The 21,793-nt window shown below is 41.1% G+C and overlaps 1 protein-coding gene across 2 annotated transcripts in view; it reads left to right on the top strand.

Moving 5' to 3' along the window:
• Positions 1-13,577: 13,577 nt before the first annotated feature.
• The window catches only part of LOC105463014 (PR domain zinc finger protein 16-like), a 37,405-nt gene continuing 29,189 nt past the window's right edge, over positions 13,578-21,793 (top strand). Inside the window, exons 1-3 of one of the 2 annotated variants that reach the window (XM_011710008.1) lie at positions 13,578-13,900; positions 19,010-19,375; positions 19,653-19,849. In XM_011710008.1, the coding sequence (XP_011708310.1) occupies positions 13,852-13,900; positions 19,010-19,375; positions 19,653-19,849 (612 nt within the window). In that variant the 5' untranslated portion in view covers positions 13,578-13,851. The remainder of the gene's footprint in view (positions 13,901-19,009; positions 19,376-19,652; positions 19,850-21,793) is intronic. The other variant, XM_011710009.1, reaches the window with a different exon arrangement.

The following is a 21,793-nucleotide window of genomic DNA, read 5'->3' as shown; positions in this document are numbered from 1 at the left end:
CATTCTCTCGATAGCAATTCTTTTTCTGTTTGGACATGTGGTACGTGTTGCCGACACGAGATGATGTGGTCCGATCTAGGACTTCCTGAACCACGGTGGATCACCATTTCTACCCCTACCGCGCTACCTCTATTTCCAACCACTCTTCTCTTCTTTTTTTTTTCAAAGAACCGATCGTCGAGCCGTTTTGTTCCGGTAATGCGACGATTGTTGGCGCGAGTCTTGAAACAAAAACGTGGCCGTACCATCTGTCGGACCGAAAGAGGCGGACGCACGTGTATGCGTGAGAAAGAGAGACGGGCGAGCTGCGGGAATGAAAGAAAAGAGCATCCGTAAATGCGACCGAGGGATTGTTTTCTAGTGGCTCGTCGTTTAGCCCCCGCCATGATCCACCCTTCGCGACGGGGGCCCCCACCTCCCCTCCTCTTCCAAAGGGTCGTCGATAACACCGTTTAGGATCTCGATCTTTGATCCTTTGTTGTCTTCCACACATGTATCGAGGACTTCATTTCTGAAAAGCAAACTTCTCAGATGTGTTAAATCGTTAATCAAGCACGTGATATTTAATCGGCGGTACTTTAACGGATAATGACACAAATAACGAATTTTTTAATCAAAATAATTACGTATGAAAACTAAAATATATTGAAAAAATTCTATTTTATTAGCTTTTTTTTACAAAAGTATATGACACTGAAAACGTAACTAAAATTAACAAATAAAATTTGATGTCAAGTTTAAATCTGTAGTGACAAAAACACGCGTGAATTTCTCGATTCTGCAGGAGCCGCCAATTTCGCGATGGCGAAGTAATTTACGATCGGAAGCACGACTTGATGAAGTTCGCGGCAAGCTGCGGTTTGAAATATATGGGACACCCAGTAGGTGGTCGATCTGTGCCTAACACGCACCCCGCATAACGCGTAAATGCGGTGTAGTAGCAGGGTCGTGGATTCTAGCAATTACACGCCCTCAAGTACCCTTAGAGACGGAGCCCCATTAGGACGAGAGTCGAGGGATGTTTTAGCACGGCTCGATTTTCGAATTCGTGTGCAGAGTACTTAAGTCCTTGCGATACTCCCAGACTGCCATTTTGATTCTTCCTAAACAATGTCTTTCAATATTCTTCAGCATGCTTCTCTTTTTCAGTTTTGTACCATTAGTGAGACAGGATAAATCAATATTTTTAATACTACTTAAAGTAATTTCAATTTTAAATATTCTAAATTTAAATCATTTTATTAAAATATAAAAATAAGTACTAAATAAATAATATTTTTTATACACGTGTTATATACATTAGAGATAAATGAAAAGTTCTTTAGGTCTTCTCATGTGTTCAGCCTTAAATTATATTCTCTCTCTTTAAAAGAATAAATATAAATAATGTTAACGATGATAACAACAATTATATAAAACTGCTTGATTTATGCTTGATATAGAAAATTTACTGTAAATTTTTTGCTAATGTTTTACTTTCGGTTACGATGTAGCGAGAGTCTGTTGCGGAAAAACATCCATTACGAGCCCGACCGGTCATGTACGTGTCCTTAGATCGCTGTAACGGCGATACAGCGGCAAGAAGCTGCCATCCAGGCTTCTTTATATCGTGTTGTCTTACGTTGGTAGCGAGCAAAACCGGGAAACCCTCTCTGAGTGCTTCGCTATGTAAGCCATTTCGCCGAGCGGTGGGTATCGGACATTGGCATCGTTATATCCAGGTACACGTTCACGGTATTCCGTATATATATAGATATATTATATCACGGTCATGGCTGAGAACGATTAATCCTTCACGTCGAGACGTCATTGCCATCTTCGGTCCTTTAATCGGAAGTCTCCACGGCCGGAATATGTGGCGATGACATAACTTGACATCACAATGCACGGGACTCGGCGCTTTCACTTATCAAAGTAAATTGATTTATCAACGCACGGATTTTAAGCGCGTGTAATGCTTGTATATTTTTTATTTATTGAAATATTTTTTTAATTAATCCGAGAAAAGATAAATTGATATTTTTAATGCTAAAGTTATCTTCATTAAACTTCACGAGCAACCTTCAAAACGTCGCGGCTTGATGCACCACAGAGAAAACTACTGTGAGACGAATTTTCGTGCATTTCCCCTCAAATGTTTAGCGACCGCTCTTGTCGCGGCTGTAAATTCATTTCGAGCATTACAAAACGAAGAGACGGAGTAAAACGTGTCAGTTGCGAGGTACGCCCGGGCAACGAAAACAACGAAAATAAGTACGTTCCCTCGCGTTCAACATGTTCGTTGCCCGCGTCGCAGGCAAGGTACGTCTGTTACAAGCGGGATTGATTTTGCAAAGGATGAAAATGTTTTTCGAAGAACGAGACTGACTGCCGTGTCGGACCGAATCGCCGAATTGGCATATGATGTCGTGCCATTGTCGATGGCACGATAATCAGTTTTTTAGCGCCGCTGCCATTTAGTGTCGATCGCGAGTCCCGCTCGTAACGCGACAGGAGTCGTCAGAATGACAGAGCTTGATCAAAGGACCAAGCCAGGCGTTTGATGTCTGATGCACGCGCTCCCGTTTCAACGGTCAGCAGCCGCCGGCTGAATTCGAATTCGCGATCGAGCTTCGGATTTCGATAGGACACCAGTCGAATCGTACCGCAGGTTTTAACGGATATTTCGAGATCCTTTGATATTTCATATTTTTCCAGATCGATGTCGGCCGTATGACACGGTAATGAAATTTTCGAAAAACAACGAAAAGCTCTGCGATTGAAGTAACATTCGGAACATTATTGGGAATATATTCATCGTAATTTATTCAATTTCAAAATATTTCCCTCTTTTATTTCGGTGTGTATGTGTACGTATACGTGTGTAAACGCATATCTTTTCAGTTTAGAAATATGTATTTCGAGGAGGGGATCGTAACAAATCTTCGCGCTTTACTTTCTTTCAGATTCTGCACAGCGCGCGATTCGAATTTGATGACCATTCGTTTTAAAACGACAACGAAATTGGATCTTCCCCCGCCCGACATCGCGACTCTCTAATTTTTTATCCTTGCCCCCATTTCGATTCCCATCAGTTATTTATGATTTTCATTGTTCTTCCTTCTCGCGAAGGAACGTGTCGAGTGTCGCGATTATCAAAATCGAATTAGAACAAAGGGGAAAGGAAGAGCCCGTTGCGCACCCTCTATATACGCTGACAATTTCGAGTGAAATATAGATTCTCGCTTATTGGCTGCGAGAATTTTTTGAAAGCGCCGTGCTGCGATTTCTCACGCCTCGGATTGATTTTCCCTGCCTTCAATTGAGACTTTCAAGAAGGTACGACGGGTTAACCGCAAACAATGTCTCCGAAATGACGCGTGAGCCCTTGAGTAGGGAAAATAAGAGAAACCGTCTGCTTTGGAAATCGTCGAGGTTTTATGACACTTCCTCTATTTTTTGCACGGTGCCGCAATCTAGAAAAGGCTGCGTGAGTCGAGAAGTCTTTCAAAGGGATAAGTGTTTTTTTTTTTCAAATACGGCATGATTCTACCCTTTTTTTCAGATCATCACACCGACCGCCATTCGATTAATTTTCAACTCGTTACGTGATGTATAACGTATAAATTATATACGATTTTTCAAGAAGCACCTTGACGTGTGCCTTTTTCGTAAAATGCATATTAATAAATTATATTTTTAATATAATTGTATATAAAATTAAAATTTTTTGAAACACTTTATTAATCAAACAATCGACGAATTATCTGTGAGAACTTGCTTTGCACGATTCTAACAGAGATATTAAAGAAAGCTTTTTATTCTGTTTCACGTAGTTTCCACTTTCTGCTGGATAAATGATTCGATATCGCGGCACGTTTGGTTTTAAGACACGCGATTAAATTTTGTCAGAATTCGCCGGGACGATCTTTATGAAATTTCAATTACAGTTCCATCGATGTCACCACAGGGTTCCTTTAACCCTCGACCCTCCAACTTCACGCCTTTCAATCTCGCCCCTTCTTGCCCGCTCGCCGAAAATCATATAGGATGCAACCGTAGGTTACGAGACGAGTGCGATGTCCCCGAGATGTGAAACATCTTACTACCATCGGCGTCTTTTCAATCGCGCGCCCTCGAAGGTCCCAAAGGGTGACGAGTCGCTTCCCCTAAAATCCTCGCGGGGTGCACTGTCCATCGATTACTCTTCCACAATTGCGGATATTTCGACAGAGAGGTGCCGTTAGATCGGAGATATTCGATTCCCAGATGGCTGTCGTACCTTCATACCCCCCCTTCCGCTTTCATCCCCCTTTTTCTCTGTTGCGCCGACCGACGAAGCCGTTCACCAGTGTCGGACGTATGTCTCTTTCTCGTTCTCCTCTCTGAATAGAATCACGGAGCTATTCTTCCAAGCATTGTGAACGGAGTCGGAGGTAGTCTATTCGCATGTGATGGAACGACGATTGCCAGAGATATCTGGCCTCTTATCTCTGCCATTGCGAATCCGTTTGTTAGCGAGCGATGATCTCGCTGATTTAACGCGGGGATTCGATCGAATCTCCATCCATCCGTTAGTCGACAGAATAGACATGTGAGAAAATCGTGAGATAAAGAAAATCCCGTTTAGCGGTTTTCTATTAATCAAGGATTTGTTCGGTAGATACGTTTTTCAACCGAAACGCGATTATCAAGTGTAATTTTACTTCTCTTGAATTATTTCGTGTGTGAATCATAGATTTCACTATCAAAAGAATAATATATATATATTTGTTTTAACAAAAACTTTGTAATTGAATGCTATCTTTCGGTCAGAGGATAAATAATGATCGCCGGCGTTAAGGCATTGAGTGTGATAACGATCTTGACCACGTGATTCGAACGTGAACGCACAATCGTCCTGCAATTCTCTGGGCAGATAGGGCGAGCGCGATGATCGTCCGCGAAAACGGTAGCCCCCCCTCCCCTCGCACGCTTTGTATTTCCATTTCGTCGGCGCCGTGGGGATGAAATGGAGGTGTAAACGGTCAGATCTTATCTACTCGGTCGAGAAGTGGCCAGGCCGCCCTTCGGCCGTAACTCTCCTCGTTCGGGCCTCCCCCGCGTTGGGGAGAAGTCGCGCGGTACCCCGGTGGATTTAAACGTTCGGAGGATTTAAACTTTCGAATTCGCTTTATCTCGCGCGGCAGCCCGTCGATTCGTCCGGGCATCGCAAACCGCCGGAGATGCGTGGTAAATTCTGGAACGAAATGCCGGAGGGACGGTCAAGCGGCGCGCCATTGTCGGCCCCTCTTGTTTACGAGCCGGGCGTGAGATTCTGCCGCGTAGATTCGATTCTTTTCGCGACGATTTATTCGGCCAAGGACCTTCGCGCATATACGCGCGAGGATTAACTCTCCGGCTCGATATATCCGGGGCCGCGCGAAATTGGATTACTCGCCCGCGCGTTTCTCCCGCGCCGGCGTTCACGACCGGTGATGTATTCCCCTGGGGTGGAAATAAAGGAGCGACTTTTCACACCGACGACGATCTCAGACGGATGAATTTCCTGCCGCTTTAAATTCTTACTTGAAGCTTCCGATCTCTCGTCTATAGTTCGTTGCGATTGATTTTCGCGGCTCTTAAAAGAAGAAATTAAATACCTTTGTAAACGAAAAATATTAAAAATTCATGAGATATATCAAATAATTTTTTATCCTGTGAGATATTTCAAACAAATGAAAAATAATAGAAACGTGGTATTTCAAATTAGTCTACTCATACATTTAATAAATTGTTATTTCTGACTCATATTCTCACTTTTACATTTTTGCTATACATTATCGTCACATTAGAAGCATCATTTATTGTACCAAGTAAGTGTAATCAAGTTTTTAGGATTTATGTTTATAGCTTCGTAAAAATCGGTAAAGATCGAGTGAAGGCACGAAAAGAAAGAAGAAGAGAAACACGCAAACTTCCATTTTCCTTTAATTACGATGTTGCGGAACATAGATTATGACGTTTGCTCGCGCTCAAAAACATCTGTTCCCTTTCCTTCCTCGAACGAGTTCTACCCTTGCATAGTTTGCCCCCGCTAAGGACCGATATCCGTAGGGGTTTCACCCTGCTTCATTGCGTGCGAGAAAATGTCGATCGTCGAGAATTCATCGAGAGCGTGCGCTTCGTTTAAACAGCCCGAAGGATAGGATGCCAGCCTAATTAGAATTTAACCATCCCTGTCAACTTTCCGCCCGCTTTGCAGATAAATATCATGTTCCTAGTCGCAATATTGTAGCTGAAGAAAAGTTATATTCTTTTTTTAATTTATCACCGGTTAGAATTAATTAAATTTCAATAAAAAAACACTGAATCTTGCCTATACATATATTATTGAATATTTATATATATATATATATATATATATATATATTCAAATATGAACCTTGTTTTATTTATTATACCTACATATTTATATATTTTTAATATATTACATATATTTTTTTATTATCGATATATGTATATAATTTATTGTAATTTATAAAAGAACTATATACGACCCAGTAATATAATTTATTCATCTTCCAACTGTAAAACAGACGAGGACTGTACACTTTTTACTTAACACTGATATTTCTGCGAAAAAATTACGAAATAACGAAGTAATGTGTATGTTCTGGTAATTGAAGGGGAATGAAGTCTCGCTGCGTGGCGAAAAAAAATCCTCATCAACGGCGCGACCTTAATTACTATGAGCCGCCTTACCGGGGTGTGGGTTTGATTAAAAACGTTGCCAACTTTTTCGCCCCGAAGTTACGACGGCGAATCCGCGCCGTCATCTTTTTAAGCTTCCGCGCGCTCGGACATAAGAACAGATGAATGAGCGGCCGGGTGGACAAACCGGGGGCCGCCGGGAGATTCAAATTTAATGACGGACACGAGATAAAATTAATTTAACGGCGAGTTGCGGCTGTGAACTACCCGGGGGCTGTGTGCCGAAGCCTGGATCACAATGGCGCAATGGCCTGGCCGGTGGGCACAGCAAACTCCGCACACCAACGCTGGGCTTCGGCATCGTCGTCACCACGTTGTATGCCAGCAGCATTACCATCGTCAGCACAACTACCACCGCACGCTTCACCACCATCAACATCGTCGGGGCGCGCGCGCGAGCGCGCGGGTAGGCCACGCTCGAACCAAAACATAATTAGCCTGCATTGTTAATGCATCAATATTTGCACGCTGTCCTGCCTTCCAGCCGCGGCGCGCGAGCTCCGCGCTTTCCAATAAGCTCGCACTTTGTTACACCCGATATTACGCGAGTATATCGCTGTTGATTACCGGTCGATTTTTCCTTCTCTTGTTCTCCCTTCCTCCACCCTTTCTCTCCCTGTCTCCTCTCTCTCTCTCTCTCCCCCTCTCTTTCTCTTTCCCGCTTGCTCGCCCATTTCGGTGGACGCTTACCTGGACATACGCTAACGTGCACCGCCACCCCGCTTGCGCGTGGTAAACTCGATGCACAAACCCACCTGAATTAATCGCGGCGCAGTTGCGAACTGACGAATCGCGTGCCACTCAGGATTAATTCATAAGCGAATTTTCGTTCGCCACGGAAAGATATATACTAAGCGCCCAGTGTAATTTGCAGCATTAACTGCAGGTGTTTTCATTAAGAATCAAACCTATATGATGATTGCTTTGTTGCAGCAGCATTTAAAGCGCAACAAAATAAATTGGATGAAAGTTACCTGATGTAACAGGTAACTTCCGCTATTTGTTACGTTTATGAAAAACATGAAAAATATAATTTCACAAAAGATCAATATTTATTAAAGAGACTATTGAAGATTGATATTTGAGAGTCGAGTTGAAGATGCGTGGAGTCTGTACCTTTAAGACGTATAAGACATACACGAGACATACTATAAAGCTAAACAGAAGCGATGAAACGAGGGCGTTGCACGGGTGAAAGAGGGCTCGACGTATACCGGATTTTCCCTACTTCACCGACTTCCGGTTGCTCGCGTGCCGCAATTCTATCGCCTGCATCTGGATCTTTCCTTCTGCCGATCTTGGCCGCGTAACCCAATTTTCCACAATGCAAGGCTTTCCTTTCAAATAATTGATCACTCATTAAGTGATCGGCCCCAGCATCTTAAGGATTTGTCGATAACGGCTAATCGGCCTATTGATTCACTCCAGTATGCGTTCTGACAAATATTCTTTAATCAAATCACGTACGCGTAATGTGGAATTTTTAATAAAAATACAATTCTTTTTTCTGTTAATACGTCATGAAACAACCTGGCTCACGGAAAATATTTGCGAATCACAGAGCATTTATTAAATTTTTATATAAGACTCACAAACGTATTTTAGGTAGTAAAATATTATGATAAAATATCAAATTATTATATTATATATTTATGTGTTAAAATTAATATTATACATATTAATATTATATTTAAGATTTATAATTCTCTATATTTTTTTTTCTTTAACTTTTTAAGTATTATTTTTTGCTATTGCTAATACAAAAATCTAAATGTTGATCAATCTAGAGGAGAAACGCTTCTATAAAAATCGTCGCGCTCTATCTTGAAACGATCTTCATTCGACTTTGAAAATCGTTAAGTCGAATGAGTCTCTCTCTCTAGGGGGTTCGACGACGACAAGCTGCTGAATCTATCGAGACGGGGGGCGTTCCGCGCGCGAGCAGGAGGAGCCCCCCGGCACCGGGGTCTTCCGTTAGTTCATCGTCTTCCGGTGACTTCCGGTGGCCTCTAACGAGGGACAATGCTCCTGGTGCACGCTGTGCACGCGGCGCACAACAATCGCGTCTCAAGTTCCGCCAGGCGGGAGGGCGGTGCTGCCAGTCTCGCTTTCCTCGTCTCCGCTTCCCATTCTTTCTTCTTCTCGACTACTTATGCCGCGTAGCGTGGCCCTCAATGACACATTAGAAGCCAGCACTCCGAAAGGCGAGGCGTCGTGTGCGTGCAGCAACACCGATGAGACGCGAGGAAGAAATAAAAGTGAGAGAAAGAGAGACCGATACGATATTCTCTCCGACTCGAACACAAATTATAGACTCCCCGATCGACCGTTGACTCGGCGACTCGTAGATTCGCTGCATTCGCTATTTCGGCCCACTCGGGATATACGGGCTCATGGCTATATGTACACGTACTCGTTGTTCGCGAGCACGGCAATGGCATTCACGGACACGCACGTCTCTCGAATCTCGATCCTTTTCAGCGGATCGCGCGGGCCCGGCCCGGCCTCGACTCTCATTCTGCTCGCTCTCGTGTGTCTTTGTGGGGAGACGCGCCACTCGCTTCGGGATATACCAAGGAGTCGACCATGCGAATTTACAGGAGGCCACTCGAGCGCGAGACAATTGTTTAGTCGCCTCGAGGATTGACTTCTTTCTCTCCTTCTGCTTCCTCAATGAGCTTGGTCGCTCACCTTCTTTTCTTCCTTTTTTTTGTCTCGATCAACCCAACTTCTTCCCCGCGCGACCGTTAACGGTCGACCCGGACGTCGCCGAGCAGTCTGCTCTCTATCTCGGCGCGTCGACAGATTCCCAATCGAGCTATACGGGGAATCGCATAATGAGATATTGTACACCTCGAGTGTCGTGCAAAAAATCAATCTGACGAATATTCGTGAGAATAAATTAAAATTTCTTCAATTTGATTCTCATTTCTGTGCAATTTGTTTTCAAATAAAAAATAATTATTTGTGAAAGTCTATGTTAAATAAAGATAACAATGTGATAGAATAGGAATAACAATTTTGAAGTCTTAATTAGATAAAATCAATGTCTAAAACAATATTATCTTGTGTGATGATTATAAACACTACTAATAATCGATAATGATAGTAATTATATAGCACAATATTATACTGTAGTGCAATACAGTAATTTAATTAAGAAGAAACAGAATAGTATATTTTGCAATGTTGTCTGTTCATTAAAATACACAATCCAAGCGTGTCGTGGACCGCGGGGGAAAAGCGTCTCTCTATCTGTCGCTCCATCCTTTGACAGTGGCAGTCGGCGACACGCCCGCAAAATTGCTTCTCCGGCGTGGAAGCTCGGCTGCCGCTACGAGAGAGAGACAATTTTTCGGGGGTTGCGAAAAATATTAATAACTCCGGTGTTACAGAAAGAGAGTAAAGGACGAAGGGCTTCCCGAGTAAGGGATGGCATGTTTGAGGGGGAGGAGGTCGTGAGCGGCGAATGAGGCGCGCGGGGGTGGCAGTAGACCGGAGGGGGCAGCGAGACGAGGGGGTGGCAAGTGTTTCTGTCAGTTTAATAGCTTCGCGCCTACCTACCTCCTCATCCCTCCCCTCTCCCCCGGCCATCCCTCTTTACTCGCACAAACTCACCCTGCACGCGTACACTTTGCCGCCGACATTACAGCATCGTCACTCCACGTGTCAGAAGTTGCGCCAGACGTAGGAGGTCTGCTTAGATCTGATAACCCTTTGATATTCCCGTTATTTATTGCCCCCTCGTAGTTAGCCACCGTCGGCGTCGTTGGCGTCGCGTCGTCGTCGTCACATGCGTGAGAATCGATCGAGCTCGATCCTCGGGCGAACTTCTCGTGTCGACTTGGATCGCGTCGTCGGTTTTATGGTATTCGATGATAATTGGAAATAAATGACACGTAAGGGATTTCACATCGGTCTGATCGACAATTTTAGACTTGACCTCAGTCAAAATGTGACTAATACCTATGTTTGTAGGTAGGTAATACTATGAAATAGGAATAAGAGATCAACATATTTCTTCCCTTACCTCAAACATCTAGAATTACAGGTTTTGTGATTTTACGAAATAGGACTCCCTGCAAGATTGTAAAACAAATAAATGATATATCGGCAGAACGCGTGAGGGAATACACGATTATAGTGGTCGATATTTTTGCAATAATCATGAAATTAAGCGGCATTACGCGTTTTGCGAGAGATATATGTTCTATGCAGGTAATAATAAATATCTAATTGTTACTAAAGCTAGAGTGTAATAACATTTAATTTTGTGTAATAATATATAAATATTTTAATTATAAATATATATTTGCAAAATTTCTAAATAGTATACATGGAAATAATGTATTGCAAACAAACGTTGTATAAACGTGCATAATTGTCGATTTTTAGTATTTAATTATATTTATTTTATTATTTAATTATAACGGCGTGTGTACAATTTAAATTGTTTAGCTGTACTTCTTATAAATTCGATTTTGTTAATCGCACAGATTTGATGATAACAATTTTTATATTTTTTATTATTTAAATTTTACATTTTATATATTTTGCTAATTTAATATTCAAAAATTTTGGCAACTGCATCTACCTTTTTTTCTCTGATTGTGTATGTGTATGTGAAGGATCTAAAAGATAATAGTTTCGGAAAATCGCGAAGAAATCAGCGTAGCTGGTATTATTAAAGGATATGGTTTCTTACGGCGTTGGAACGAAGGTGCGCGCAGTAGGTGATATCAACATCCGACATAGAGACATTTTTATGCCGGTGTAAATCAAGCCCCTCCAAATATTGCGCAAAGGACAAAGTCGACGTCGAATGAACGAAGGGTACCGGCGTAACCGGCCATAAAGAATGATATAACTGCACGCGACACATGTCTTCCCGGGTGCGAAACACAGTCATATCGTCGTTACTGCCTCCTTTTTCCACGCGCGCCGTCGCCGGCTACCCGAGAAATGAAGATTTGTTTCGGCGTCTTTCGGTCCCGTCGTATATTCCTGCGCGACTTTATCCGCGGTCGTCCCGATTTTATGGCGTTCGCGCGCACGCATTTAAATCATCGTGCCAGCTCGCCTCGAAAATAAACAGGCAGGAAAATGCGGGCTAATAACTCTCGATTATCTTCTTGTTTCTTAAAGTCAAGGATAACAAACTCAAAAAAAAAGAACAAAACGCAAATTAATTGTAAGATGGGCGTATTACAGAGACAAAAATGCTCGAACAAGATAAATTCATTGATAATTTTTTAATAAGATTATTTTAATATAATATTGTTTAAGTATAAGTTTAATTTTATGTCATATTTGGATTTCTTTATTTTTGATATTATATACATGTGTATATATTCTTCAAACTTTGAATTTTCTGAAATTCAAAATTTTCTGATGAAAGAAGAAACGACGTTTTGTTATATGTGAAATATATTCAAAAATGTAAGTACCTACTACACCTATGAATATATTTATGTAGGTCTCTTTCAACTAAAAAAAAAAAAACAAAAAATTGAATACATGAGAAAGTAACTGAAAGAGCTTTGACCGTTTTTCTAATCGTAACGATTTTCGAGAAAATCTCAAATCTCGTTTTCTTGACTAAGACGAACGTTACGTATAGTCATGGAAAGATATTTTTTCCATCAGAAAGTGAAGCGCAACAATACGCGAGATTGGCGTTTTCGATACTCTACTCCTTCGATTGACTTTGAAGTCGAGTCGATGGACAAATCGCGGCGAATTGTGGAGTGTGGTTGGAAAAAAATGGAGAATCGACTGGGAGGTTTGTGACAGCGACTTTTCGCAGTGAAAAAGTGGCCGCCCTTGTCCAATAAGAACTTCGATGGCTGTCCCGCTGACCTCGTCTCTGCGTGGGGTCTTTTCTTCCCTGCGTCCTCATCGAAGTGCTTTTCGATAGATATTTTTTGCGATAAAAAAAATTTCACAGTGCGTTGACATCTTATCCGCTGACTACTAATGAAGTCGTCGATCTTGCTATTCTACGTTCATTCGTATGTGAATTCGTCAGTAAGAAAAAATATTTATTTATGAAATATATTATAGTTATTCAGATTTAGGATGGCTGCATGCATAAGTATCTTTGAAACGTCTAAACTATTTTGATTTGAAAATATTTTGACGCGTCAATATATAAAAATAGTTAAAAAAAAAAAATGAAAGTATGTTTTTTTGTAAGTTTAAGCTAACAAATAATACATTTAATGAAGTAAAAAATATTTTAATATATTTATTACACGTTCAAAATTTTTGTTTATTAGTGCGGTATTTATAAATTTAAAAAATTAAACATTTACATTGTTAATTTTATGAAAAAAAAAAAAAAAAAAAACAAAGTAGCCATCCTTTAGAATGTCTATTAAAATTGATTCTTGCTCGGGGCTCTTGAACCTTCGGAAAAAGAATCCCATGTTCGACTTTGACATTCAGCTACCGCGAAATCTCCTTCGTTATCAGCGTCACGTTACGCTACCCCCTCCTCTGTTACCCCCTCCTCAGACGTCCTCTCAGACAGTCGCATTACGCTCCACCGCCAAAGCACCACGTCCCTCTCGCTCGCTCTCCCGAGGGATGCTGTAGTTGCCTTGGTGGGGATCTCGACGCGATAGGGGTGGCTCCGCCCGTGAACCAACCAGAGGTCCCGCTGGAAGCGACCCGCCACACCCCGTGAATCGTCCCTGGGATCCCAAGAGAACGTCGTGCCATCCTCTTCTCAACAGATTTTGGATCCTCTAGTCCGCCAAGGGCCAGCTGACACGGAGCAGCGCTCTTTACCGTTGTCCGTTTTCTTCCATCAGTCGCTCGTCCGGAAAGGCTCGCGTTACGCGGGCTACCCCCCGCGATCGCGATTGATCCACCGCTCCGGTGTGGCCTCGGGTTCTGATCGGAGTTATCGGTCGTGCACGTCCCGACCGATCGATCGCTCGATCATGAAGACAGTTGGCCCGCCGACGGATTTTCAACGACGTCACTCGTCATTCTCGTGATGTTAACGTGAATTCGTGAAGGACAAGTCTTGTGATACCGATGTGTCGGGAGTGATCCGAATCCTCGTCTCGTCCAGAATCGTTTGGAAGATCTAGGATTCCGGATTCGAGATCAATGAACGGCCTTGATCTGTCCCGGTCCATCGTGGATTGCAAGATGAATGGTAAGTCAACCAGATCGCCTTGATGATGGATCAACATCGAAGAATTCGCGTTGATGATAATTGAATTGTACGATTTATGTCGATATAACGAGAATTGATACGCGAGAATTGACGAGACAAAGTTTCTGATATTCGTCATCACTGTCAGGAAATAACAATGACAGTTGCAACAATAATTTCCAGTCAACAGTTATTAAAGACATTTCTTTATTAGCATGCACACTTGTGGAAGTAAATTTACGCAAACTCTCTAATTTTAGATCAGATCGCATGTGCCAGCCTATTTTCATGAAATTGACATAAATAAATTGACGTACATAAATAAAAAATACATAAATAAAATTGACGTAAATAAATTGATTTTGTAATTGTTTAATCACGTTCTTTAAAATTTATTCTACAAAATCAACCTTAAACAAGATTGATGCAACCAGCTGTTAAAGCGTCAGGTATCGTTACGATAAGTTGAATAATATTTCATTGTGAAAGTCCGATACTCTTGTGAAGTTTGACTTGTTGACGCAAAGTACCCTTCCGTTCGTTCCATTACGTGCGAATATATATCGGCAAGGAAGCTTGACCGCAGCCTGTCCGGAAGCCAGACTCCGGAGATTCGATCTTCTGTCCAATTTGGCCTGCCTCGGCCTGCTAATTCCGTGACACGCTGATAATCTTATCGACGTTTCACGATACTGCTCTTGGCCGCAGGATCCGACCGCCGTCGTTTTTTCTAATTAACCCCAATCGCCAGTCTGCGCCTCCGTAGCAGGGAGATCTGATACTGTCAGCGAGATTGGTCCATTAATCGCGCTGTCCGCAATGGAGTTATCGGAAACACCGGCGTCGCCTCTCGCCACCTTGTGTACCACGCAGCGTGGTACATTAGAAAATGTTGCGTTCTTTTAGAGGATCCCCGTATCGCCCCAGGATGTCCTGTGCGGTCAGGGCTAACGCGGTCTGCACGAGTGCGAATGTAACTCGCGTTGCAATCGACATCTCCCTGGTCGCCAATTTGTTTAATTATCTTTTCCGGAAGTTGTACTTGCGTTTCTTGAACCTCGCAGTAATCTCCGTGTCCTGCTTCTCTGCCGCTCGAAACGCATTCCTAGATTTCTTAGAATGCACTCCTAGATTTCGCTTCGTTTAACGACAATCACTTTTAAATATTCTTATGAGTGTATCGATCAACATTTCATAATGCTTATATATTATGTTTAATTTATATGAAGAGTGTTACATATACCATTAAACAAGGAATTATTTGTAAGTGAAATTACAAAATAAAATTAATTTTGGTTGTTACGTGTAATAATAACTACTGAATTCGATAACTATATTTTAGCAAAGAAAACTATATGAGGGTATATAATTTGAGATTTATAAACTTTATTTTGTTTTTTCTCTTTAGTTCTCTATATGAAATATTTACTTGACAATATTTGGACGCGTGCATTTGGCCTCGCGTATCTACTTAATGGTAGATTAATCGATCATTGGTTGATCGTTTGTTAAACCCTTCGATCGTGAAACGTCAACCGCCTATATATTCGGCGCATGCAACTACATAGCAATCAATAGACGAATTCACAAAGTATCGCACACGCGCATCAATCATCGATCACAATAGACCCGTGCGATGCAAAAGAGTCATTTGCTTTATAACTCGCTAACTACTTCACCGCCATGGATAAACATGCATTATTATTTTCACAGTAAATATCATGTGACACACATGGCCACTGATAGAATAATTTTCATTAGCCGCCTATCCGTCATCGCGAATAATATTCGAATTATTGTTTATTAGGTTATAAAATGTATATATAAAATTCGTAGTGTCCGTAGATCCTATACATACAGGCTAATAAAATCAAACGTGACTCTCTCATTTGAGAAATATAAAAAGTAAATTATTTTTTGACGTAAAAAAAGGAAATCTTTTTAAATAAAAATGACACATTTTTCTTACAGATACTGGTTTATATTCTTCAGAATTAAAATCTGCAGATAATCGAAAGGTACACGTCTCTCTCTCTCTCTCTCTCTCTCTCTCTCTCTCTCTCTCTCTCTCTCTCTCTCTTACTTTCGGAGAGACTCCACGTCTCTTTCTCTCTCTCTTTCTCAATTAATATAAAAAGAGAGATTCTTCCCACGATTAATTCGTCTAGGGGCGTAAGCCTCCCGCGCTAGAGCGGCACTTCGCTCTAATCATCTTTAGAGTCTCTCGAGCCGCTATCATCAGGGATAATGTCACGCATGGTTCAACAAGTACACTCGTATACCTCTCTGTCAAGGGAGAAAGTATTCCACTTGTATCCCACAGAAGTCAAAGACCCCTGGCTTTTTCGAGGGTTTCCCAAATATTGTTGTTGTATCATATCGGCTACTCGCCGCGATCTGGAGAGTATATCTCGGGTACCCTTGCGTGATCAGGTCTCTTCTTTACGATCATCTCCAACCATGAACGCGAAGATCCGCTAAATCGTGTTTATTCGGCCGATTAGGACCAAATTTTGGTAATGTTACCGCACAGTAGATTACAGTGATGCTTCTGCATTGTGTTTATGTTGTGATCACCTCTCAATTAAAATAAAAATTTTAATTTTTGCTAAACGAATAAATATTGTACACAAATTCAGAAATGTTGTAAAAAATCGTTAATTTAAAAATATTTCTAGAGAAGCCTTTCTTTAAGTTAGCTGCGATAAATGTTTTATTTAACGTTATATTTAAACTTAAATTTTTATTAAGCTTATACTATTTTTTATTTTTTTTTTATCAAACAACTTAACTGATTTTATCTTTTACAGTTGCGAGCTTAATTATAATTATTTACAGTTTTGAGTGAATTGAAACGATTTAAAAATAGAAGTCTATGGATTATTATGTGAGCGATTTATTTTTTTCCATTAACTGTGACGCATTGATATCGACACTCGTAGACGTCCTGTCTCTTTGAGCTTCGTGTCGACCAGCGTGCCTTGCAGGATCACCGTTTTCTTTTACGACTCGCCCGCGCCGACATAAGTCTACGGATCCTTAAGTCTTTGTTTACTCTCTCGATTAGAATGGAATTGAAGCCGGCGTCGTAAAATTGATATTTTTAACGTTTTATTGCGGTACGCGTATGGATCGTCTTTCATACACGCGGCCGAATCATAGAAATATCTATATAATGTCATAGAGATATTATCTGTTCCCTAGCGAGAAATGATTCATCGATATCGATACGAGGATTTCGATGTCAATTCAACAGCGATTCGACGTCTAATTGATTTCTCTCTATAGGCCCTTCTTTATGTTATATTTAAACTTTTAAAAGAGAGAGAGAGATGGACAAAACCAGTAATTTAATTATATATATCATAACACCGGCGCAATATCGAAATTAATCGTGAGAAAACTTTGATCGTAAAATTATAGTGCTTCCTTTCCCCTTCTTCTCCGTCTCTCCACAATTTGTCTTCCTCTTTGATGCACCTGCCAGCTCGTCGCTAAAACGATCATTTGCTTAGTCGCCGATTCACATGGAACTCCCGCTGTTTGCAGAGGACTCTCGATCTTCGCAGGCAGGTTTCTCGGCCGGCTCGAGGACGCGCGCATAAAGTTCATAGTTTGTTTTTAGATAGCCGATACGCGTGGATATCTTTCGATTCGGAGATAAGGCCGCCCGTTAAAAAGGGCCCGTCGTATCCGGCTAAGGCGAGTTTGTACAAACAAAACCAGATTCGTGCAGTGCTTCTTTGTCACTTCGAGCGTGATATAATTGTCACGAGTAGATAACAAATTTCAATGCTTTCATCGGGAATGCGTGCTTGTATGCAATTAAATGCGTATATGTTTCTTATATAATATTTCTATTCCAGCCTCAGCTAATAATTGCGTTTCAAGTCCGAACATTTATTCGGCGCGCAGTTTAACGGCTGTACATGGATTTCAGAAAAATTCATATAGAATTTATTGGGCATCTAAGATCCAGCCGTGACCGTAAAGGCGCTCTCGAAGTTAGTTGATGTTATTTACTTAGGCGGTCTTATTCAAAAAATTATTATTTCTTATATAACTTATGCTTTCTTTAATACTATTATCACACGTCGTACATCTTGTATCAGATTGATTTTTTTCATTATAAATTTTTGTTTAGGAGCAACGAGTTGCGTTTGTGACAAAAAATGTATTGTAATTTATTTAATAATATACGTAGGATAGATCCCCTTTATCCTGTTATATCTTGCATCGCATGACATCACGACGCATCAAAAAATAAGCCGACAAGAGGACAATAAAATTCCTTATCACGGCAAACATCCTCGGCTTGGGTGTCATTGCGTGCACGCGGCAGCTGCGTACGTATACGAAGAAACGTGCCGTAGATAGCGCATACTCCAATTGACACTTGTCCTTGTGTGCCTAGGATTCCGTCAAGTCGTAAAGCGAGAGAAGGGAAGTGAGAGCGCGCACACACAGAAATTTATTTTACCTCTCTCGTGCAAAACCATTCATGATTTTCCGACACCTTCATCGAAACGCAAAGTTTACACGAAGCCGCGACCTTTCCCGCAACAAAACGCTCGTACTTGCATTTAATATCACGAACTGCGACTTTATCGCGGGAACAACGAGCTACCGCTTTCTCAGAAATGACCAATCAATACGTCACGTTCCGGAAAGTCGTCTCTCATCATTGTTCTGCGCGCGAAACCTTTCTTAGTAAACATAATTTTCGCAAATGGCGAATAATATGTTACCGAAAATATGACAAATGTTTAATATAATTTTTAGAATAACTGACACGTACCAAATAAAGTTTTCCATGAAAGAGAAAAATCAACGGTTATAATTCAAATGCTGTTAATTAAAAAAAATAACATGGATTTTATCGAATTGAGAAGACATTATTATTTAGTCAAAGTTATTTCTTTTTACTTTTAGACAACATGAGCATAAACTATTGTTGTAGAAATTATAACAGGAAAAATACTCTAAATCATAATTAAAAATTAAATTAAAAATAATATAATCTTTTTTATAAATGCCGCTATGATATTTACGAGTAAAAAATGTTAATTACATTATTTATTTACATTTCGATTTATTTGTTCTTCCCAGGAAGCAGCGACGAAGGCGAGTCAACGTCGGGCGCGACTGGCGGGGGTGGCGGCAGCGAGAACGCAGAAATGGAGGAGAACGGATCGACTCGCACGAGCAGCAACAGCAGCAGCAACAATCCCAATTACAGAGATCTAAAGCTTCAGGGCGGTGGCGAAGGAGTTCCGCAGGAGTATAATCCGCAGTCGCGGACCGCCTATCAGCAGCGTGGGTACTCGCCGGGGATGGACCGACAACGGAATTACGAGAAGGAGCAGCTTCAACCGTCGCCGTCTTCTAGGGAGGAAGAGAGAAAATCGTCCTGGGACTACGAGAAGAGCACGCGGAAGGAATACTCAAGGTCGCGGGATTACGGCAATGAATACCGTGAGTTTCACAGTCCTTGCTGAAAAGAGAGTCTACACACGCACAACAAGACGATTTACATGCAACACTGGCTTGTTTTAGCATTACGATTAAAAAATGAAAAAAATATTAAAAATTCTTTAGATTTATATTCGAATCATATCATATATATCATAGAAATTGAATTTTTCTAATATATAGAGATTTATTGGATTATCTTACACATTTTTTTGTGATCATTCACGAGCCAACGTTTTCTTGATATTCGATAAATATATTCCAATGTTTATCTGCGTAGAGGATGCGATAAAACAGGAGCCCAAGGATCACTCGAGTCGCGAGTGGGTGTCGCCCGTCCCGGAGGTCGAGGTCGGCGGCTCGGCACCCGGGGGCTCGTACGTTCGTGCACGCAAAGACATCCCTCGTGGCGCGAGATTCGGCCCGTTCCTTGGCAAATGGGCGAGCGAGCCTTTCAACCCCCGTTACGCGTGGGAGGTGAGTCGTATATTTCTTCTCGCGGTGTATATAGATGTGTGTACGTGTTTATCGTTTCCGCCCGCTTTCGAATTCTCGAGTGGTGGAGGTAGTCGAGGCGCGATCGTAAAGCGAATAGGTCGGTGCTCGATCAGTTCAAACTGACCTTTTGAAGCGAAAGATGTTTGCTGCACTCTCAATGTTGCGAAATAGTCTCCCAACGCCGTGAAACTTTTTATCGGGGCCAGTCAACACCGTGGTTATTTTTTTCCCAATTTTTGTTGACTAACGAAAAGAGCATTTGCTTACTAGTCTAATGTGAAGGATCAATATGGAAAAAATAAAAAAAAGCATTTTCATTCACATACTGATTGTGAGTGTAAAATATTTTCTATAATATATAAAATATTATTATTTATTTAAGTCTTTTAGATAATAAAAAATGTATTAATAATATATATATATATATATACATATATATTTATACAAAAAAATTTAGAATTTGATTTCTTTTTTCAATGCTATAATTAGTATAAAATCATTAAATCTATTTCTTTTACGTTCAAATACTATCTTTTTTTTTTTAATAGCATACGTTTACACATTTGTTCGAGATTCACGAGGATTCACACGCGAATCTTATTCGATATCATTTCGATTTTAGGTTGTCGTCAAACCGTTTGAAAGATGATCGATCTGTTTATGGTTTGAGTTCGGCGCAGGAATGTTTCATTCCGCGTCCAAGCCGATGGGTTTTCTCTATCCTACTGCTATAATCCCGGGTATTATCCGGCAGATGCCGGTAACAGTGGAGGAGAAAGAGGGAAGAGCAAAACCAGACAGAGCCGTCTCCTCGCTTCGACAGCAGACACCTGGTCGACTCGTTCACCGAAGGTGTCATCCACGTTGACAGATCTGTCAATTGGATCGTCTCGGACGGCTTTCTCTTTCAGTTTCTTCTGAAATTTTCGGATTCCTATGGAATCTGTTGGAAGTGCATACGGTGGACCGCACATTCCTAAGTCAACTGTAAAATCGATATTCGAAGTCAGGATAGGGAAGTCGGTCCATGAAATCGTCAATAACGGATAATTTCTGCTCTTCCCTGGATAAATAAGTGTATTTGCAATTTACTTGCCTCACATCGTTAGAATGCTATTAATTTGTAATGAATTTTTTAGATTGCAATATAATAATATTTCGGAAAGCTAAACGCGGCGACTAATCGATTGTGATTTTCACGATCGGTTCCGTTTTCAGAAATTCACTGACATTCGCATTGAATTTGAGCGGTAGAAAAGATTTCCAAATTCGGACGGTAGGAAACTGATCGCGTTTTGGTCCAAAGGGTGTGATAGATATGATAGCGGCGGCGTTAGCGCATGTCGCACTGACAAAATGTAAATGGCACCATCCATCTAACTGCCGACAAAAAGGCAGCCGGGGCCAACTGTCGGACCGGCGATTACAGGATCGATTAAAGCCAAACTACCCCTTCGTTTCGTCAGGCCGATCTATCAACCCCACGCGCGTAAATGTGCGAGCGCGCGAGAGAGAAAACATCGCGCGAGCGAGCGAGCGAGCGAGAGAGAGAGAGAGAGAGAGAGAGAGAGAGAGAGAGAGAGAGAGAGAGAGAGAGAGAGAATCGGCCGCGATTTCTCATGTCGATCTATGTTTATTCTAAATCCCGTACAAACTGAAATGGGAACTGAAAGAAAATTTTCAAAATTATTCACTTTTGATCGAATTTTTTAGGAAAGACACTAAAATTTAACATAGAGATTAATACAATATTTTATTTTTAAAAATGTTATAATTTTATTGCATAAATTATAAAAATACTGCCTCACACAAAAGATTTTGGTTAAATGCAAAAGTATGAAAATCGCAATAAGAATAGCAATAGGATACACCTTATGATCGAATTTCTATGACAATATTGGTAACGAATCTTTCAGGATCTCA

Source organism: Wasmannia auropunctata, unplaced genomic scaffold (assembly GCF_000956235.1).
Source record: "Wasmannia auropunctata unplaced genomic scaffold, wasmannia.A_1.0 LD336092.1, whole genome shotgun sequence".
Classification (NCBI taxonomy): Eukaryota; Metazoa; Arthropoda; class Insecta; order Hymenoptera; family Formicidae; genus Wasmannia; species Wasmannia auropunctata.
This window is presented reverse-complemented; position numbering and strand designations above follow the sequence as displayed.